Below are 22,066 nucleotides of genomic sequence, written 5' to 3'. Positions count from 1 at the left end.
TCCTTTATGCAAGGCATCCAATCTGCATTCCATTTCCTGAGGTGCAATTGGGAACTCAGCCCTCCTGTGTTGCAGTGCAGTCTGCAGGAAGGTGTGTATGTTTATGGCTTAATTTTTCTTCTTTCTCAGTAAACCTGTTTTATTTATGGGAAAATGCATGAATTCAGAATGGAGCAGAGTCAGGATATGTATTTACCTCACCACCACAGTTGTTGATGAGCAGTGTGCAATTTCCAGTGCTTCCAGTAAAGGCTGAGCTCTAAGGATGTTTTTAGGATGAAGGCTGGGAGGCCAGCGCTGCATTTGTCTAATAACAAACTTGGATTAACTTAGGTTGGTTTAAGCTTTTTAGCCACTGAACTTTGAGGAGAGCTCTTGTAGGTTGCTCCTCCTTTCCAGGCCGTGCAAGCAGCCTTCCTCCTCTGCAATATAAGCCTGGTTGTGCCTGGAAAGGGAGTGGGAACTTAGAGAACCTGCTCCTACCTACTGCAGTAGAAAGCAGGAGGGGCATTGAATGCTGGTGCCTGGGATTCTGTCAGATTACAGTGCATAGGAGGAGGTGTTGGTGGAAGCAGTTTGTCCTTAAACACCTCTACTCCCACCTTTTCTGGGAAGGGAAGTAGTGACAGTCTAAATGGAGTCATCTTGTGGAGTGCCACTGACTGCTCAGTGACCTGTTGGGTCTTGTCGACCTGACTGAGGAAGTATCCAGCAGCTGTGAATGAGCTTGCTGATGGATTAAGCCTGTGCCTTTGAGGGCTGCAGTTGGAAAGAGTGTTTGGGGCCCCTTAATCTATGATCTGTACAATTTCTCTGCCTGAGCAAGTGGAATTTTGTAAAGGCATCTGAAATAGATACACACAAAGCTGACAGCATGCTTCAGAATGTTGGAAATGTTGGATAGAGTGGTCTTCTGAGGTGGTGATGGCACTGATGACTTTATTGCTGCCATTGCCAGGTTCATGTTCAAGTTAAGTTAATTCTTTGACCTTTCTGTAGGTGATGCAAACAGAGCAGGACTAGCATAAGCAGTTTGGGACTGTCTGCCCCAGACACGTGTGCACGTCGGGTTAAACATTTCTCAGGGCATTCCTGAGACTCTGACATTCACAAAGCTGGTTAAAATTCTGTTACCTGAGACATGACCTTGTTAGATTGGTTCACTTATAACTTGTGTGCCACGGTTTGCCTGCCAGATATAATTGAATATATATTTGTTTCATGTAAGTTTGGATAGATGAAAGATGTAAAAAAGGGGATTTTAAAATGTCATTTTAAATAGGACATTTCTGTCATAATCTGTCAGGATTAGAGAAGAAGAGGGAAGAAAATGAATGTAAGAGTCAAGACAGAAGTTGAAAAAGGAAGGAACATCTAGTTTCATATTAACTTAAATGCCTAGTTTAACTTTTGCTGGAAATTTTCCATTTTAACATGATTCTAGTTCTGAAGAAAGGTACAAGTGATAATTACGAATATACTTACGTAATCCCTCACTTATTTCCTATTTGCTAATTTGCTATCTATAGTTTTAAAAAAGAGTTGTTTCAAGTTTCCAAGTTATAAATAAGCTAAGAATGAAAGCAGTGTAAATAATTTTTTTTTGATAAATAATAATACATCTTTTTGTAATTTTTCATGACAAGCACTGGATTCTACGTACGGGAAAACAGCAGGAATGCATCTCTATTTAATCTTGTATTGGAGGTATTTTAGTTATGAACTTGGTCAGTCAGAAGAACATCTCTGTAATTCACTGTTGAATTTACCAGTCTTGCATTCTAATATATGGCCTGGTATGAAGCTCTGTGAGAATGACCAAAGATCTACAAATCCTCACTCTACCCAGAAGTAATCAAGAGTCCTGTTATTCAGCCCAGGCACAGAAAGCAAAGGGGGTGACAAATCAAAAGTACCTTCATGGCAGGCACCTGGGAATACATCTGTTAACAAAAGTTTAAATTGTGCAAAGTGAGAAATGTCTTTTTTGGAAGGAGAGGAAGCTTGTTTTTCTTTTAATGAAAGAATTACTGGCATATCATCCCACTGGCAGCAGTGGAATCTGCTTCTTGGCAGTCGCTGAAGAGAACATCCCATTTTGATTTAAAGATTATTTTCTGCTTCAAACAAATTCCTGTAGTGGTTCTCATGGTTAATACTGCACAGGAGTAGGAGATCAAGTGATTTACAGCCCTGTGGTTTTATGAAGCATAGCCTTTTATGCATATTTTTTTTTTTTTTAACTTTTCCTCTGTTACATCAAGATGCTATGGTTTTCTTTGATTTGGACTTTGTTTTCAGCATACATTCAATGCGTGTTAACCTTACACTTTTTTGTGTAAATGTTCAAATAACTAATAAGCAACTTGGCATTTGTTAATTATTTTTAACCCTCTAACCATGTGAGTTAAGTTAATTCTTTAATTCTCAACAGTGCTCAGTTGTTACCTTTAAATGCTTTGAAATGATTCCAGTAAGTGTGGTGCTCTACCTCGTGGAAGCTTGTGCCATCCTGAGTTTTCCTCCGAGGAGTTTTCTCCTTCACTTTGTTAGAACAGAGAACAATTTAAAGTTTTCCAGTAGAGAAGGACTGATTGTGGGGTTTCTATGCTCTCCACTCTGACTTGAGAGTTCTTCCTTTTCCTGTTGCTCCCAAAGGTGCACTGAATGGTGCTTTAAAATGTTTTTGGCAAAATCAGGAACTGGATGCAGGGGGAAGTTTTGCTCTCAGAAAATGTGCTCTGGAGTTCGGATGTAGCTGTTGTGCGGACGAGTGTGCAGCACCCAGTTTGGCCCAGACTTGCCAGCTCTTTGGGTTTCCAGTTAGCTGCAGGGTTAGTGTGCTGTGCTGGCCCTGTAGAAATGTGGGTTGCTGTGGTTACAGTGAATTGGCAGGATGACTCCCGCAGTAATCCCTGATGGCTGCAGGGATGGGCGGGAGCAGACAGTGCTGCTCGGGTTTGTGTTGTGCCAGATCTCTGGTACACCCCGTGTGTTTTATGATAAGAATTTTTAGAAGTGTTCCAGAAGGCCGGTTTAAGCTTGTGATGTTTTATCTGAAAATTTTCACTATAAAGGGAGGGGACAGGGGAGGAAAGAGAGAAAAAGGCTTCTGTTGTATGTTAGGGGGATTCCAGGGAGCTCTGCCTGAACTCTTGGCATCCCAGCTCAGCGGCTGTGCTAAGATTTGTTCTGTGGGTCTGCCTTAGGACAGACCAAATGGTCTGCTCCCCCTGCTCCTCCTCACCTGCAATGCTCTTGCCATCTTTTCCATGCTGCTGCTGTGTTCAAGAAGTACCAGCCTTTCCTGAAATTTCAAATATTTTTAAAATTTGAATTCTTGTTTGCACCAAATGGAACCCTGCTCCATCTTCAGGGGAATTTAATGTGAATTACTAGCTGTGCAGATTTAATAAGCTGCAGTTTTCTATCTTATGATGGAATATTGTGTCCTCCTTTTTTCTTTTTGCAATGACCATGAGACTTTATATTATAAGCTCACTGGTGGATGCTCAACCAGTCATCTCAACCTCTTGTTTAATGACTTTGCACCTCTTTGATTTTATAATTTAGCTTAAGGTCTTATTAATGTAATTAAGTGTGTTAATATTTGGAGATTTATATGAATGCCTAGTGGCTTTAACTGTCTTAAAAGATTATGATTTGCTACTCACTGGTCTATTCCACTGCTCTCTTGTTGCAGAAATCTAGTGCTTCTTGTTTTAGAAATATTTGCATCCCCTAATGAAGCTCATTTGTCCTCTGTGTCATTCTGGTGTTCAGTCATGATACCTTCAGCCTGATCTGCAAGACTGGCACAAATGAAGCAGTTGCAATTTTGGGTGCAACCTGGAAATTTCTGAAATTTTTGCATTTGTTTTAATTTCATTTTGTTGATAGTGGATTGAATTAAAAAATTTTGTAAGCTTGAATGAACTCGGATGTGATTTTTTTTTTTTGTTAGAAGTTCTAACTTGCATGCTTCTATTATTTTACCCCAGAGCTTCCTTGCTTTTTTTTTTTTAATTGCTGATACTGACGTGACTCATCAATCTGGCTACAGAAACCTAACCCATGCTTTTTTTTCTTTAGGCACTCAGTGTTACTGAAACTCTGATCAAACCTTTGGAAAGATTTAGGAAAGAGCAGCTAGGAGCTGTAAAGGTTTGTCCCTCCTTGCCTTTATAAGTTTGTTTAATTTCTCTACTTGATTGCATTGTAATAATGACATGTAATTGGCAGAAACATATTATTGTTTATGTTTCATGTGTTCACACTTTTTTGTTTCTACTTTGAAAACTTGCTTCAGAAACAAATGGAATGTTTCAAGAAGAGAAGAATGTGTCCTTTCCCTTCCTTCTCCCCACCTCCCTTATCTCCTCTGTCTGGAATAGGAAGAATTCTGCTAACAGCCTGCCCCCCCTTCCTAATGGGTAACCCTGTTCTGCTTTGTATTTGCCTGCAGTTGCACAATCAAAGGCTGAAAAATATTAACTACCTAAAGGAGCTCACTCATCCATATGCTTTTAACTACATTTTTGCCACCTGCAAGTGAGAATTGCCTTTATTTAATTTTTTGTTTTGAATAAATAACTCATTGGCTCTAAATGCATGGAAATAACAGGGATGAAGAGGCCGAGGGCAAGATCTTATTGAAAGTATTTTTGATAAAAGTATTTGGTTATTTTTTGAAGATTGTCACTAAGTTGTGAATATTTAAAAAAAAAAAAAAGCTAAGTGAACTTCATGTATTAAGTACAGACTAGATTTGGATAAAAGTAGCAAGGACAAATTTGTGTCTGTCTACCTTCCTTGCAGTGAGAAATTTAAGTGCTTATAAAAGAAAGTAGAAAAGAAAGAAACCAGCATTTTATTCAAGTTTTCTATTGTAAAACTCCATACATTTTCAAAATACCTGCATATGGTTTATTTTACAATTTTATGTCTTCATCACCAGTGATATTTAGTAGCTAAGACAATGTTTCACTTATAAGAGCGCTATGCATTTTGACTTTGGCAGGAATGATTAACATGTCTGCATATGATTTCAGTGTTCGTGAACTGAAAATGCTCTGTTGATCATAAATCCCTTCAGTTCAATGGTACAATGAGCTTTGTGTAATTTTATACACTTGAGAGAAGTATATTAGGTGACCCAACCAACACACAATAAAAACTTGGTCTGTAATATAGCCAGTCTTCCAAGGAAAGAGAGAATTTGTTCTGAATGTAGCCAATTGTCATAGAAGCAGCTGTGTAATGAATGCATTATTTCAGCAGTATTTTCGCTATTAAAGAATTGCTGGTTTTGGGGTGGGAACTCCTAATGCTTTAAGTTATCTCATATCTTCACTCATTTCCTAGTCAGAATTCTCTTCCTGATGCTTCTAACACAAATTACATTCACAAAGCCTACAATCTCCCATTTTGTTTGGATGAATGTGTCTTTCCTTGTGTCCCTGCATACTGTTTCTGTGAAGCTGTAGCTTTTATTTCTGATCTAAACATTTTTAAACAGAATTCTGTCAAAAAAGGTAATTTAAACCTTTAAATAGAAGTCTTACATAATTGTATAATGTTCAAATAAAAACCCTCTAAAAATATTTAGCTCTTGGAATATTCTTAACTGAATATTTATTCAATATAATCAAAACATTGACATTGGAAATATAACTCTGCTTAGCTCTGAAAACCAAGCTGTGGCATCTAGTGGTGAAATATATCTGCAACATTGCATAGTATTTACTTTAGGAAAGATTTATGCTCCACCATTATAAAATAAAAGTTGAATCTGCTGCCTCAGATTTTTTCGGCATCTTGCATCCCTTTGCTGATGAAAGGGTGTGAGTTAAGCTTAAGAAAAGGAAGGGGAGGAAAGTTTAGCTTCATAGAGCTGGAAGCTGAGACTCTCATTGAATTACCCCTTATTGAAAGGTGTCACTACACTAATGCCAAGCTATGTGTGTAAAGTTTCTGGCTTTGCCTGTTAAGAAGTTAAGAGAACTCTTTTTGGGAGCATTGAAATGTTCACCACATCAATGGAAATTTTGCTAATATAAACACAAAGATTCACCTATTTCCCTGCACTTTGTTCCTAATTCCCCATCTTGCTAGTGTGTTATCTCTAATCACCCTGATACTATATGCATATGTTCATGTTTTTCAGTTGCTAACAAATATTTTTTAAGACTCATTTTTTAAAGGCAATTTTAAGTCTCAAGAGTGGGGGAAAAAAATTCTGGTAGAAGTCCTTGCTGAAAAGCAATCCTAAACAGCCTCTTTAATGTAATGCCATTTTCAGAATCTAAAGGTTCAGAGACCAAAAATGTGTGTCTCTTCTAATATAGTATATATAGTATTGTTCAAAATCAAAGGTTAAGAGGAGAAAAAAAGAGCAATTATGTCTGTAGTGTGTAACCAGGGGTTTGGTTAGAATACATTTAAATGTGATTTCAAGTCTACAGATGAGGAAAAATATTTTAATTGAACTAGCCTCTTTCTGAACATTAAATCTACCAGTTCTGGCATATGTAGTTAAATACTTGATTTTACGTATTTGAGGTTATTTTCAACTACAATAGGTATACTAAAAATAGCTTCAAAACTAGTTGGTTGAATTAATGAATACTGATTTTTTACCTTAATACAGTGGAACTGAGGAATCAATTTGTTTTACAATATCTTCTACTAAATTAGATTCAGAAATTAAGATTTCTTAAAACAAATAGTGATTGTCCCTCTTGTAATACATTGCTTTTGGTGGTCAGAGGAATGGTTTTGCATTGTGCAAATGACATTACTACATGTCTGTGGGAGTTTTTCTTTTGATACCATGATATTAAGTTTTATGGATATTTTTTCTTTTTATTGGGTTTTTGTCATGGGCACAATAAATCTCTGGTAGAAATAGGAATTCAGCACTCGGGTTGTTGTATGGCTTTAAAATGAAGAAATCCTATGGAATATAGAGGTGTATTTCCTTTGGGTTTCAAGCTGTTGGAACTTTTTCCTAGTCAATTTTAGAAAGCTATTTTTTTCAGTGAAACTTTTATTTCCATGTAATGCCTTTTATTCAAAAACAAGGTGGTGTGGATGATGCCTGATAGTAATGAAAAATGCAATGAATCAAGAAGAGGTCAGGTTTTTTCTTTTTTTTTTTTAACTTAGAAAATGTGTGCATCTGTGTGATAAGCTACACCATAATGATGCAATGGGATTTCATTTCAAGTTAGCCTTTAAATTAATTTTTAAAATGAGATGGAGCATATATTTCTCTGCTTTCTGGAGCTATGATTTTTTTCCTCTTTGTTCCTGATGAACTACAATTTTAAAAGAAAAAAAAAAAGTACCCTTTTATACTGACATAGTTGCTACTTTGTTTCTGCATCTAGGAGGAAAAGAAGAAGTTTGATAAAGAGACAGAGAAGAACTACAGTTTGTTAGAAAAACATTTGAATTTATCAGCTAAGAAGAAAGAGCTACAATTACAAGAGGTATTGTTGCATCTCTTTTTCTTATGCAGGCTGAAGGCTTTGGAATAGGTAAATATACTTATGCAAAAGCAGAAACAGCATTCTCAGTGTTCTCATCTGGAAAGGTTGGTGAGAAAATCAATATTTGCTGAACTTAGTACCTCCACCATTTTCTGAATCAAGGGTTTTGTGTGTATGGAGCACTGAGCCTCATGTCATTTTTTATATATAATTGAGGGAATAGGGAAGTGCACACATACTGTGAAAAACTCTGTGTTTCTTACAAGGCTTTACCATTAATGTGAATTGCATTGCATTGTGAGTATTGACTGAATGTCCTGTGATAGCACTTAATGCAGAGGACAGCAAGACTTTTATTCCCAAATAAAGTGGGTTTGTGCCTTTGCTTTTTCTCATGTTTTGAAGATTTGTTTTGGGATTTTTTTTGAGCAATGCTATAAAAAAGTTTGTTGACAATTTATAACTGATAGATTTGTTTTGCCTGGCATTCCTTCTGTCCCTCTGGGTTTATTATCATGATGAACTTATTAGTAATAGTTTTGATTTCTGGAGCAACAGCAAATAGTATGTGAAAAGACTGCTGGGAAATCTTGTAGAGACTTGCTGCAGCCAGAAGGAATTTTTTTTCCCAGATCAATGTAATTATGTCAGAATTATTAATGCTTAGACTATAAAAAAACCTTAGCGTTTTCCTCAGGGATCCTCCTGTCCCTGCCCTCTACCCCATCCCAAATACTGTATGCCATTTTTCATAAAAATGGTTAGTATTACTGGAAAAGTTACCCTGGAATTTCTCTACTCCCGAGTTTCACTAAGATGTCACTTCACCGTGCTGCACTTGTAACATTGACCCTAAAATGTGTAAAGAACTGTCTTTTGGGGAGTTGAGTTGTCCCAGTGAAGTTATTGGGCATGCCTCGTGTCAGGACCAATTGATCAGCTGCCAAAGAACTTGACGCAGAGATAATGATAAAGGGTTGATTATGATTGCTTGATGAAGTATGGGTTCTTGATATCAAATCTGAAATGAGACCTAATCTCAATGGAAAAATACATAATGCCTCTAAGAGGCATTTTCAAGCTGTATCAAATATAGCCTGAAGCTTTAGAGCACGTATGAAATCTAGAATGAGCAAATAGATTTTTAGATTTTTAAATGTCCTTCAAAGTTTCATGAACAAAAATTCTGAAATGCTTCAGTCAGGCTCTCACATTTGTGTGTTTAATTTTGAAGTATAAATATATAAGCAATTTAAAGAAAAAAAGGCCCTTGGAGCATGTTGTCAGAGAAGATAGGGAACAATTTCTTGCAGAAGCTCAGAGAACAGGTTTATATAGTTATATTATAAGGGGTATATAGTTGCATTATAATGTATATAATTTAGTTTTATTCATGTCTAGTTGTGTTAGTTCCTGACTGGAGTAAATAGTGCAGGGATAAATTTGACAAAAATTTGATGAAAAACATACTATGTTGTGAAGTGTGTCTTAGCATGAACACAATTTTTAACTCTCCTGATGGTGGGATATTCCTGTAATTTTACTGAGGCACAGTTTGTTTCTCACTTCTCTCATTCTTCAGCAGTAGACAAACTACAATGCAACTTGCTGGGTGCATGGGGAGGCTCATGCCTCAAAAAACTGAGATGTGATAATGTATTCTGGATTGTTTGGCAAGCCAGATGTCCTCAAAGATCCACTTCAGAATCTCTTTCTAGGGTGTTGTGGTACCCTTCATGTCTATATGATTAGAGTCTTAGCTGACAACTCAAACAATTCCTGTGTTTGTAGGCTGACAACTCAAACAATTCCACAGTTTATGGCATGCACCAAAATGGCATGGCTTGTTGAAACACATGTGCTTACTGGAATACTTATCAGGGCTTAATTTATTTAATGGCATTTGTGGTTATGCCCCTTTAACTGCTGAGAGTTCTCCAGCACAGAGCAGTAAGGCCAAGCACGTCTTAAGGCAAAACTGTCTTAAAGCTAATTTGATTTATCCTCTTAAAGCACAGCAGTCACTGTTCTGCCTGAAGGATGTAGTCTCAGTGTTTAAGAGAGAGTCTCATAGTAAGTCTTGTCCTTTCACCTAACCCTTTCTCCACTTCCTTTGGTAATTCACTGTAGATGCATTTTGTATTGTCTTTGTGGGCAAAGACTAAGTGTTATTTACTTAGAGTAACCTTTTCTTTAACGTATTTTAATAACAGTTTGTGTTACCAAATTTTAAGATTAATTTAAACGGATCTTACCTGTACTTTAAATAATAACTTCATAAAATAATGGGTAGATGCTAGGAAGTGAAATATTTACATGCAGATGGATGGCAGCTGAAATGTAACTGTTTGGCATCAATGTAGTGCCAATATTTAGCTGTGCTAAATATCAGCTGCAGGTAGAAAAGCTGCATTTTTAACACTGGATGCTCTGGGGAAACTTGTGGAGTGTTGTACCAATAAGTGAACTTTTTTCCATTGCATTTCTTGCCAGTGAGAGTGAGCACAGGTATGGATGGGATGGGTACAACAGCATTCTGGCTATTTACAGCAGTTTTTTGGGTTATAGGGTAAAATTTACAGCACCAGCACTGTAGTTTTCAAAAATAATTTCTTCCTTAATTTGATTGGAGAGATGATTTCCTCTTTTTCTAATGGATGATGCTCTTAGCTCCCACTCTCTGTTTGGGCAGGTACCTTTGCAACACTGTTAAACGTTGGATTCTCTAGAAAAGTGGTGTTGCTGGGATTTTTCTAAAAAGTCTAGCCTTATGATTCAAAACAACATATGTTACCTAGTGAACGGGAATTGCTCCCGTTTAAAAGTAATGAATGATCTGTGTTGTAACAAATCTCTCAAATATGGTGACAATTATTGCTTGCCACTTCTGTGTGTGTGTGTTATCCTGAAGCTGTCTGCAAAATGTCTGTGAAACTTCATGAGGTGTGCTCTGTGTGCAGGCAGATAACCAAGTGGAGCAGAACAGAAAACACTTCTATGAGCTGTCCCTTGAGTACGTGTGCAAGTTGCAGGAGATCCAGGAGCGGAAGAAATTTGAGTGCGTGGAGCCTGTGAGTATCAGGGAATTCAAACTACTCTGCCTTTCATAAGGGATGGAGAAGGAATGCATTTGGACAAAAGCCAAGCTTGGCTTTCTGGAAAACACAACCAATTGAGTGACTTAACAGAACTTAAACTAACTTGTTGCATCTGTACAGATTCCTAGTGCAGATAAATGTAATCAGGCATGTCAAATCTTACCTCATAATAAGAACTGATTTGGACCCGCTGATGCTGATTTTCAGAAAATGTGTGAAACCATTTGTGGTACTACAGAAACCTCAATTCACATTGTGAGATAGAATAGAGGATTCAAGAAGATGTTGGTGTCAGGATTCTTGCATTGAGTTTTCTGACCAATGAAATGTTATTGCTGACTAATGCAAGGAATCTAATTTTAATTATGAAGGTTGGGCTTAGAGGCCTGCTAGTAAAGAATTGCAGATATAAATCAATTAGGAGGATGCTGCTGGGTAAGAAGCCAGTTCCTGGGTAGCCTGATATGTTTAATTTCACTTGCAGTTGAATCTGTGGAGAAATTAAGCGGTTTAATTTAATTTTGGTGGAAATGCTGCATGCACTGATGAGACTTTCTTAAATCTATGAGAAGATTATTCTAAAATTTCTCTGAGATGTACAGTAGCTTGGTGTTTTAAATACAAATTTATCTAACAGCAAGAGAACAGTAAGTGTAATACTGAGAATAAAGAGAGGATGGACTGTAGAAGCAACTTCCATTCTCTCATGGTCTGAAGTCTGTGCTTTTGGACCAAGTTTGTCCTTTTATTCTGATACAATTGCTTTAATGTAATAATGAAAAAAAAGTTTCAAATGACCCTAATCAAAATAGCTGGTCATTATGCAGTTATTAAGAACTGTCTATTCTAATGTAGATAATTCCTATGTATGAAAAAAAAATTGGTAAAATACTTAAGGGGGAATAAATTGGTGCAATTATATTAGCATTGTTTAAAGAAAGGCAAAATGCTGTGAAAAGAGTAGTTGTGTGGAGTTTTTCTGTTGTAGATATGTTGTATTTTTCTTTTATTAAAAATATTTTTAAAAAATATTTTTCTAACCCTAAATAGCTTTGCATTTGGTTATTGTGTTTCAGATTCTTTGAAGTTTCCTCAGAGCCAGACTAGATAAATGAATCTTCAAATTATGTTCTTGCAACATGTCCTTTCTCATTTCTTAAAGCTCCTTCTGGATGGGGCTGTACTTTTATGTTGCCTAATCTGTACTTGAAGTTTACACTAGACTAGAAAGCTTTGTACCAAATTCTTGTTTCCTTTTCCCTTAATACTTAAAATATATAGGGTTTTTTGCATTTGTTGAAAACGCTTTATTTGCTGTATGACTTCAGACTTTTATTAAATAAGTTCTTTGGCTTGCTCTCTTTGGAGAGTTGTTCTTTTATGTCTCACTTGCTTTGTTCCAGCAACCTGAACTAAACAGGAGCATTAGACAGGACTACACCTCATGCTGTTTCCACTGTAGTACAACTTGTTTGTTCTTTTAAATTGAAGTACTAAAGTCAGCATATGCGAAGTGGGGCACTTGCTGGTTCTGACAGAAGGTCAGATCTGGGCACAAAAAGCAGCAATGGGCAAAGCTTCCTTCTTCCAGCAAGCCAGATGACTGATGTGACAGTCACCTCCACGTGGTCATTAGCAGAGAGAGGAATGACCAGGGAAATGGTGACGAAAGGACAGAATGATCATTACCTCCTTGTGCACAAATATCTGTTCCAGATATCATTGGTATCAGAGCAGTTGTAGGAAAAGGCTACATAGGAAAGTTTGGGAACATGGGATATGCATTTCCTAAGGTCAAATGGAAAGTAGAGACTGGTTGTGAAATTCCGGAGACAGAACCATCCAAAATATCTGTATACATAGATCATCATTTGGATTTAAATATTACTCATATAGTGTAGACATTAGTGGAAATTTATTTTAAAATAATCGTTTTGTAATCTATGTTCCCAAAAAAGTCTATGTGCAGCAATTGTGTTGAAGAAAATGGAGGTTTTTTTTGTTCTAACAAGTCTTCTTTTCTATTTCAGGTGCTATCATTTTTTCAGGGTTTGTTCACTTTCTATCACCAGGGATATGAACTTGCTAAAGACTTCAATCATTACAAAACGAACTTGCAGATAAATATACAAAATGTAAGTTGAGTCTACTTTTGGGAATAAAATCACTTGCTGAAGTTGCTGCATGTGCAGTGTCTGTATTGCCTACACTTGGAGTTCCATGTGAATGCTTTGCTTATGAATTTTGGGGATATGGTGCCATCTCCTGGATAACCAACCACATCACTGAACAAATCATCACTAATTCCAGCGAGTTCTTTGTAATTTCTAATAATACTGTAAAAAACAAGCATGAAATAAAAGGCCTCCACTCCTTTTTTACTTTTTTTTGGAGACATAAATAATGCAAGGATTATTTAAAACTAGTGAAGTCTGTTAAAAATGCACAAAACACTGGACAATTCAGAGTATGGGTAATGAAAGATGAAGTTTTCAGTGTTTTGGGTGTGCTTTGAAATTGAGTATGTGGTGGTCAGGTCTGAGGGTCATTTCCCTATAGGTTTACATTATCCATAACTAGAAAAGGGAAGAAAAACAGCTGGTCACAGCAGTGTGGAGTTTGTCTTGCAGCAGCCCTTTCAAAGGGCTTGGGGTGCAGAACTGTGTAAGGAGACTTGGTGTTGGCACCCATGGTGTATTTCACAAAATGATCTGTTCCTTCAAGGACAAATGGGGCCACCACTAGTTTAGTGTGCCCTCATCCCAAATCTCCTAGTGTGATCTGGACTGGGAGAGCAGGAGACAAGGTGAAGGCTGAAGCAGTGGGACTGACAGAGTTACTATTCAGATGGTCTGTTTGCTTCCTTGAGATTTATGAAGAATAAAGCTTGTTCAGAGGAACTGGGGTGTGCCAGAGGCCTCTTGGTAGGAAGCACGTCACACACCTTACTGCAAACAGTCAATTCCTGATGGTGCATTTGTCCTGTTGACCTCTGAGGGCATCTGGAATTAAGACACAGAAACTACTTGTTGGAGTCTGTTTTTAGAAATGGCTTAACTAGCAGGGAGGCGGAAGGGAGGATTACAGTTGTTGTAATGCATAGTGACGTGATTCACGTGTCATGATACCATTCCTTCAATTTTCTTCCTGTATGCTCAAGTATCAGTTTTCCTTTTGAGGTGATGTTTGGTTTGAGAACGGGAACTGGTTAGTGTTAACTTTGTAAGCAGACTTCTGTGTTAGAAGTCAGTGCTTGTGGGGGAAATATCAGGCTAGACTTGCTTTTTCTGTGTGCTTAACAGAGTGAGGAGCAGCTTAGAGGGGAACTGATGCCAGCTGAAACATGAGAGGGAATCTCTGATACAATTTTGATGAGCTGGGTTTCAGAATACAGATGGAAAAGAGCCAGTGGAGTGATGTGAAGAAGTGATGAGCAGTAATAAAGTAAGCTAATCTCAGCAGCTGCATTTTCAATTGACTGAATGGTAGCACAGTGTGCCCCACCAGATTGTGAAGCGCTTGAGCTTTGCAGCTCAAGCTTTATGGATAGGTAGAGGCTGTAGAGAGAAGGCAGAACAGCTATCAGAGGTAGGAGAATAGAAGGAAGCATTTGAAAAAATTGTGAGAGGACATGACACATTTTCCTCTGTGCTGAAGATCAGCAAGACATCCCAAAGGAAAAATGAACTGGGGTTTGCCTGTGGTACAGCTGAGCTGCTGGCAGAACACTGGATTGATGTGTTAGAGATTGAAGGGTACAAGATCCAGTACAGACAGCCTAGCTGGATATGGAGAGTGATTTTAGAGTTGCCAGTATAGCTGTAGTAATTGCCTTTCCTTTCATTTGGGTTGTCTTTACTGTGAGAGTTATCCTATGAATTTCCTCTCCCCACCTTACCACAAACCCTGCCTTCCTCTCACTGCTCATCTCCTCCCCTCAAGTGAAAGAAAGTAAAAGACCCACCCCAGCCTTGTAGCCCAAGTTCAAGAAATTGTTGATCTAGAAATCTAGTTGATTCTTCCAAAAGTTGTGTTATCTTGTATGCTTATCCTGGGGAAAAGATAAAGTAGGTGAGGCCACATTTTCAGAAAAATTAAGGTGCTTTCAGAAAGCAAAAAGACACATAAGCATGACTCTGGAACTATATGCTTTCCTTAAAACACCAGCCTGGATTTAAGTGTTTTTCAGTGTTTTCAGCTTGGACAGGTGCATATGTAGAGAAAACCAGTTATTACCATGATTGTTGTGGTTTTATTTGCTCATTTATCAATTATCAGTGTTTTTCAGACCAAGCCAAAGAGTTTCTTGTGTCAGGTGTGAGCTACTCTGTTGTTCTGTGTAGTCCTGTCATATAATTTGTGGGTGGCATGGTTACTTTCTGATTGTTTTTGCTAATATTCTGATAAATATTTTTCTTCCTGCTGCTTGCAGACTTTGGAATAAGTGACATTCAGGAATAGTAATCAACTGAACTTCTAAGTTTTTTTAGGTTGTTTTTGCATGCTTCTGCTTGTGTGTGGTCAAAACATTTGGCACATATATAATACCAATCTGTGTACACTGTTGATGACCTTCCTGACACTTTTTTCCTCAATTACCACAGAAAATCCTCTACTTCCTGTCAACAAGTAAGACTCTCATGAATTAAGCCAATATATGTAGTAATATTTTTCTAAGGAAATTTCAATATTCAAATTCATTTTGCACTCAGTATTTCACTCCTCTCTGAATAGGTCAGTGCATTGCTTCAAAACCTACTCTGGCAGTCTTAGTGTGCTTTCCACAGTCACAGCAGCTGATATCTAAACCTCACATTGATTTTTAAGAATATCAGAAAGCTTGGAGGGTTAATGCATATATGGGAATTGTGCTTTAGGACTAAATGTTCTAAAATGGCCTGGATTATTGTCTCTTTTTGTAGTTATTTGTGGTGTGTTGGCCCTGGCTGGATGCCAGAGGCCTGCTGCTCTATCTCTGCTCTCTCTAAATCTGCTCTATCACTGCCCTCCTTAGCTAGAGAGTTTGTGGATCAAGAGCAGGTCAGGGAAACCAATTACAGACCAATTAGAGGTAAAACAGACTTGACTGGGAGAATTCAGTTTAATTTATTACCAGATTAGGGTAGGGTAATGAGAAATAAAACCCAAATCTTAAACATACCTTTCCATCAGCCCTCCCTTCTTCCCTTGGTGGTGCAGAAGAATGAGGGTTATGATCAGTTCTTCACACAATGCCTCTACTGCTACTTCTTCCTCAGGGGAAGGCTCCTGACACTCTTCCCCTGCTCCAGCATGGGGTCTTTCTCACTTCAGACAGTCCTCCATGGACTTATCCAATGTCCACAGGGACTTCAGGGGAATCTCAGCTCTGGCACCTGGAGCATCTCCTGCTCCTCCTTCTGCACTTACCTTGGGATCTGCAGAGCTGTTCCTCTCACATATTCTCGCTGCATTTCCTGGCTGCGTTTGGCATTGTGCAGTTTTTCCCTCTTAAATACGTTATCCCAGAGGCTCCACCACGGTCACTGGTGGGTTCAGCCTTGGCCAACGGCTGGTCGGTCTTGGAGCAGTCTGGCACTGGCTCCATGGGACATGGAGGAAGCTTCTATCACCTTCTCACAGATGCCCTCTCTGTAGCCCCCCACCACAAAAATCCTTGCTGTGCAAGCCCAGACGTGATTCCTTTCAGCCAGGAAAAGTAAGTCTTTCTTCCACTCTCATTACCAAAGGGTTTTTGCTATCTCGTTTTAGACACGAAATCGTTTTGAAGGAACAAGGTCAGAGGTAGAGGAGCTCATGAACAAGATCAGAAGAAATCCCCAGGAACATAAAAGAGCAAATCACTTCACAATGGAAGGCTACCTCTATGTACAGGAAAAAAGTAAGGTGTATTTTGTATTGCACAGTGCCCATATTGGGCATATGGGCAAGTCTTGTCTCTACAGGTTAACGTGATGATGCAAAGCATTTACTGGTAATTAAAGAGTCATCTAAGTATATTTTCAAAGTTTCTAGCAGCATTGTTACTGTGGCTCATATTGAGCTGAAAATGTGACAGTTTTTAGTAAAAGAAACTGAATTCAGGGAAGTTTTGTTTGACCAAAGAATGGATTTCATCTTATTTTTAATCCCTTATTAATGACCTCCCCTAGAACTGTCAAACATTTGTTGTCAGCCAGCAACATGGGTTGTCAAGTTAGCCTCTGAAAATTTGGCTTGTTGAATATGATGAAATTGAGTGTCATTTCCTTGATTCATTGATACATTTTCATTACCTAATTGTGATGATAGGGTCAAATAAAGCCAACTATATGTTAGGTAGCTGGTGTTAAAATTCTTGCTGTGAAGGTGCATGTTGCATAAATCATATCCTGTCAACACTTCAAACAATTATAAATCTTTCTCACACTAGTAAAAAAGCCAAACAAGATGTAGAGCTCTTGTTGCTCAAGGAATGACAATTTATTGTAATTTATTATTTATTTTTAAACATTTTGCATAAATCATGTTTTTTAGAGGTTTGCCTTTATAGAGTGAAAAGATTCATTTGCAGACCTGTTTTTTAGGAAGAGTTAAGTAAAAGAAGTGCAGAGATACAAAGGGTCAGAATCCAAGTTTGAACAGTTGGCATTAAGGTGCAAATCTCAGCAATAATATTTGCAGTAAGCTGGGCTCCAAAGGAAGTGCCTTCTGTCCAGGGTATGCAGAGGAGAGAGTTCTGGTGTCAGAAGTTACGATCAGACCTTAATCATGAGATTGTTTAAAACTTGTAACAGAGGTGTGGTAATCTGTGGTTATTTAGCTTCAAGTTACCAAGTGTAAATCTAGCTTTCTGTGTTTTTCTAAATAAAGTCTCAAAGGGCTATTTACTTTATAGGGAAAATTATTTTGTCTGTAGTAGAGAGAGAAAGATACATTAATAATTCTTTCCATTTGTCATTAAGCATAAAAGTGAAGTACAACATGTATTGTATTTTAGAATGATAAGCAGTGGTTAACATTAGTATGATGTTAATATTCTTAATTTGTACCTTTCCTTTAAATACTGCATTATTAGGAATTAACTAGGGCTCTTAAGTATCATTTTAACAAGCAGGAGAGGAGAATGCAGAAACTGGAAAAAGTTCATACTGTTTGTTGCTTTTGTGTTATGTAGGGCCTGCTCCCTTTGGTTCCAGTTGGGTGAAGCACTATTGCATGTACAGGAAAGAGACAAAGAAGTTCTCCATGATCCCATTTGAACACAGATCAGGAGGGAAAGTTGTATGTATATTTATGTATTCTACTCTTACACTTGTCTGGTATTAAGATCAGAGAATGTGTCAGATAAGATTCGTCAAGTACTTTCCCCTTCTACCCTCCTTGCCCCTTTTTTTCAATCTTTCCTTATGCAATTCAGTCTGCCATCAAAGGACATTGACCTAAGTAGTGGACATTAATCTCCTATTAAATTATTAATAGATAAGAGTTCTCCAGATTTTTCAGTTGCATCCTTTTAGGAGAGCAGAGAACCTGGCACAGGTAACATGCAATGTTTCACTATTTAGAACCCTGTTTATCCATGAGGTCTTTAATTTTCTAAAGTATAAATCAGGAAAATATAGCAAACCTAGAAATTTCTTTATTAAATGATTCAGAGTTTTCTTTTGGAGATTTAAATACTAGAAGTAGGACTGGAAAAGTAGATAGGAATTTAATTTGTACTGATAACTGAATGTAATTTCGGATATCTTTAAAAGCATCTGAAATATTCAAGACCTGAGGCTTTGTTTATCTTTAAATGGCTAAACTACTGAAATAGTTGGGAATTGATTACCTTTAAAGATGACACATTAAATGAATGTATTGATAGGAATAAAATGCATTGCACAGAAAAAGAATATCTGAATCTGGAAACTAACGCTTGAGTCAATATGCTGTAAATGCAGCAACCTGCCCTGTCTTCAGATTTGGTTAGGAGATCATGTTGTTGGAATTTTATCAAGTTATTATATCCTATTAGTTTCAGCAGAGGGAGATGACTTTCACAATTTTGAGGACTGTGTATTTACAAATATATTGAATTTGGAAGAATCTTTGAAAAGCTTTGGAAAACCTGATGTACTGAAAATTAGTGGTATTTGGTTTCCTTAATCACTTCAGCACTTCTATGAATTTTTTATCCTAATTTGCTCTAGTTTTACTAAACCATTTTAGTTTGTATAGTATATAGTATGTGTGGCTGAGCATTAAGCATTCTAAAACACCTATGAAGCCATTTCTGCTGTATTAAAAGATCTGTTTGAAAACCCCTGCAGTTACTGCTTCAGTGACAGCCTTCTATATCTGGAGATGCTGAATAAGACAAGAAATAATTAAAATGTACAGTTAATCCTGATTTAATCTGGTACAACTCCGACTGCATTCACAGATGAGTTTGTGATTCCTGGGCAAAATAAGATCTTGGTACTGGTCTCGAAGAAGGAGAGAGTTGGTTCTGTGAGACATGTTACAGATAGTAAAGAACACTTCCTTTGTTCTACTTGGTGTAGCCTTTACTATGGCCTTTGCTATGGAAAACACTGTGGCTGACGTAAAATTGGAAAAGGCTCTTTGCGTGTTTATATTGTAACCAGTGCAAAATATTTTTGTTAGTTTAACTTACTGTGGTACTGAGTCATTCTGTAAAGTATCAGCTGAAATGGACTCAATATTTTTAGATTTATGTCCCAGAAATGACCATAGAATTTATGTTATTGTGTAGAAAAGTGAACTGAAAACATGGGTGAATTCTTTTGCAAGTGTCAGTTTTCAGTACAGCTTTTGCCATTTAATATAAATTTACCTTACTTGCCTTGTACAGCTGGCTTACTGGAGCTTATAAAAACTTACAAGAACTTATAAAAATTTTCTAATTTTCTTTTCACAGGGTGATGCAGAACTCTTTGTCCTTACATATTGTACTAAAAGAAATACAGATACAATAGACAGGCGATTCTGTTTTGACTTAGAAGCTTCAGACAGGTAAGCTTGTGAAACACCCTAGGAAGAGCTCTTTTGAAGCAGTAATTAAAACTTCTGCAAAATTACTGTTGCCGTTTCTTCTGATTTCTTCAATCCTCAATCCGATGGGAATGGTCACTGGAGGAGCAGGCAGGCACTGCCAAGGCCCACTGGGTTTTACCTCAGCTGTGTGTAGCAGATGCAGAGGAACTCAACTCAAATGTAGACATTGCCTGAGCTCACATTGAAGAAAAGCACAAGGTTAAGAGGAGCTATTAAGAGTTATAGTGAAGAAACATGGCTTAAATTGAAGTACATACAGCTACAGTGAAACACTGATGGCAGTAATAATTTATATAGTCATGACCACATTGTGTCACACTCCTGTGTTCCAAAATGATGGGTTGCTGAGGAGATATGCTGGATTTTCAGATTGAAATAAAGTTATTGGGATTTTGAGGCTTCTTGTGCCTGGTATAATCATCCACTGCATCTTGAACATTGTTTACTGTCTTTTTGAAGCACCACTTCTTGCACTATTTCTGAAGAAAAGACTTGCTAATCTTTTTCTCTAAAGGACCTCAAAATTTGATGAACACTGTCATTCAACTGTTCTAGTCTTCCTTCATTTATGAAGTTGAGGGTATCCAACTTCATAAGGTACTCCAAATAAATTAGGCTGTGGTAATGCTACATTCTTTTGATGCAGAAATGGATCATATCTGGAATTAAATGCTAGATATAAATTGCTGAATTGCTGCTTAGTTTTTGCATCCATCCCCTCTGAGCTGCTTTTAATCTATATGTTTGCTCCTTACTTACACCAATTAACCACATGCTAACATAATATAGTAGGTCTTCAAGTTTTATGGGCTGTTGGGTTTGGTTTTTTTTTTGCATCAGATTTTTAGTGTTTTTCACTTCAAAAGCAGCAGGGCCAATGCTCTTGGGCCCCCCTGTCCTGTGATTGCTCATGGTTTGCAGGTATGTTTGTGATTATGTGCTCAAACTTTAATCAGAGTCTATGCTGAGCTTGTGTGACTACTCAGACAGGCCTGAGGCATGTTCATTCCTACAACAAACAGTGGGTAAAGGGATGTGAAAGTCCCACTGCATCAGAAAACTTCTAGCCCACATGGCAGATGAGAAGATGCTAATTTCCAGCTCAGGTGATGTTTTTCATCACTCTACAGCATGGTTTGAACTTGCATTTTTGAGTTGAGCAGGATGTGGTTTAGCTGTTCTAATGCTGTGTCCCAACAGTATGAAAGGGAGTAAAGATTTACACTCCAGGCATCAGCTCCTCTTGGGTCACTGCATTGATTGGTCGGTAGGGATAACAGATTTCAAACTGAGTCTGATAAAATTGCTAAAAAGTAGCATGAGAAATGTCAGTCTGCCCCCCTCTATGTAGCATCTGCTCAGTGGGGTATCGAGTTTATACAGAGATGGATGGAGAGAAGGGTTTCCTTCATCCTGCAAAACACTTTTTCAATCTCTTCTCTGGTAAAAGGGGGGAAAAATCTAGTTCCTCTTTCTGTCTTGATGTAATAGACACAATTTGATCTGCTGTGACCTTGATATCAGACATTTTTCTTTTAATAATATATGTGTGTGATACTGAGATGTTCCCATGGAGATTAGTTCTGTGCTGCAGGCCATTAGCTTGTTTCCTTGGTATCAATTCAGGGCACACTTATCCCTCAGTTTGTCCAAGTTAAAAAATAACACAGGGATTGACAGCTGGGCATGGGGTTTTCTTCAGTACTGTGCTTTGGAAGGAGGCAAGGTCGTAAAATTTTAGGGAAGACTTTTAAGTAGCAAACATTCAGCCTTGTGTGTGAATTTAGCATAACTTCGAGCTAGCTGAAAATTTGCATCTTTTTCTTTCAAAAGGAATGCTGAGATGGTTGTATTTTCTTTATATTCTGATATTTATGGCTCTTAGGGTGCTAAGATTCTGGTTAAATCTCTGGGAAGTGACACTTCTGTTTCTAGTACTCCATCATGTTTGCTTGAAGGTGACTAGTGGTAAATGCAGAGAAATTTAAATCTTAAGGAGAGAGCAGTAGTCTTCCAGGATAGGAGAAAGTTATTTTATTGATAGAGAGCATTATCCTTCTCAAATACTACCTAGATTTCATTTTATTTTTCCAATACAGGACAATGAGAGAAGATTTTGTTTCCTTTGACCTTATTTTGAAGACAAATAAATGATACTTCATGCAGCATATATTAGTTGGATATATTGCTTCTAGGTTGATACTCTGATACCTTGACAACTGTAATTTAGTGAAAAGAACTAAATGGTTGCAAGCTATGATCATTGTTGCTGCTTTAAAGATGAAAATTACATATCGAATTAACAAATTCCATTTTTTGTCTAACAGCAATACAAGTCCAAGTTTATTTACAATTCACAAAAATCAGTCACTCCAGCAAGTGTTGGAATCAGCAGGTGATCAACAATGAGCTATTTCAAATAGTTTGCAG

At 37.5% G+C, this 22,066-nt stretch overlaps 1 protein-coding gene across 2 annotated transcripts in view; it reads left to right on the top strand.

Moving 5' to 3' along the window:
- The window catches only part of ARHGAP10 (Rho GTPase activating protein 10), a 138,567-nt gene that overhangs the window by 49,410 nt on the left and 67,091 nt on the right, over positions 1–22,066 (top strand). For both annotated transcript variants that reach the window (XM_064416692.1, XM_064416691.1), the window contains exons 4-10: positions 4,093–4,164; positions 7,392–7,493; positions 10,454–10,564; positions 12,622–12,726; positions 16,343–16,472; positions 17,748–17,854; positions 19,500–19,594. In XM_064416692.1, coding sequence (XP_064272762.1) covers positions 4,093–4,164; positions 7,392–7,493; positions 10,454–10,564; positions 12,622–12,726; positions 16,343–16,472; positions 17,748–17,854; positions 19,500–19,594 — 722 coding nt within the window. The remainder of the gene's footprint in view (positions 1–4,092; positions 4,165–7,391; positions 7,494–10,453; positions 10,565–12,621; positions 12,727–16,342; positions 16,473–17,747; positions 17,855–19,499; positions 19,595–22,066) is intronic.

The sequence above is a fragment of the Passer domesticus genome, chromosome 4 (genome assembly GCF_036417665.1).
Source record: "Passer domesticus isolate bPasDom1 chromosome 4, bPasDom1.hap1, whole genome shotgun sequence".
In the NCBI taxonomy this organism is placed as follows: domain Eukaryota; kingdom Metazoa; phylum Chordata; class Aves; order Passeriformes; family Passeridae; genus Passer; species Passer domesticus.
Note: the sequence above shows the minus strand (reverse complement) of the source record. Positions and strands in the feature narration are given on the sequence as shown.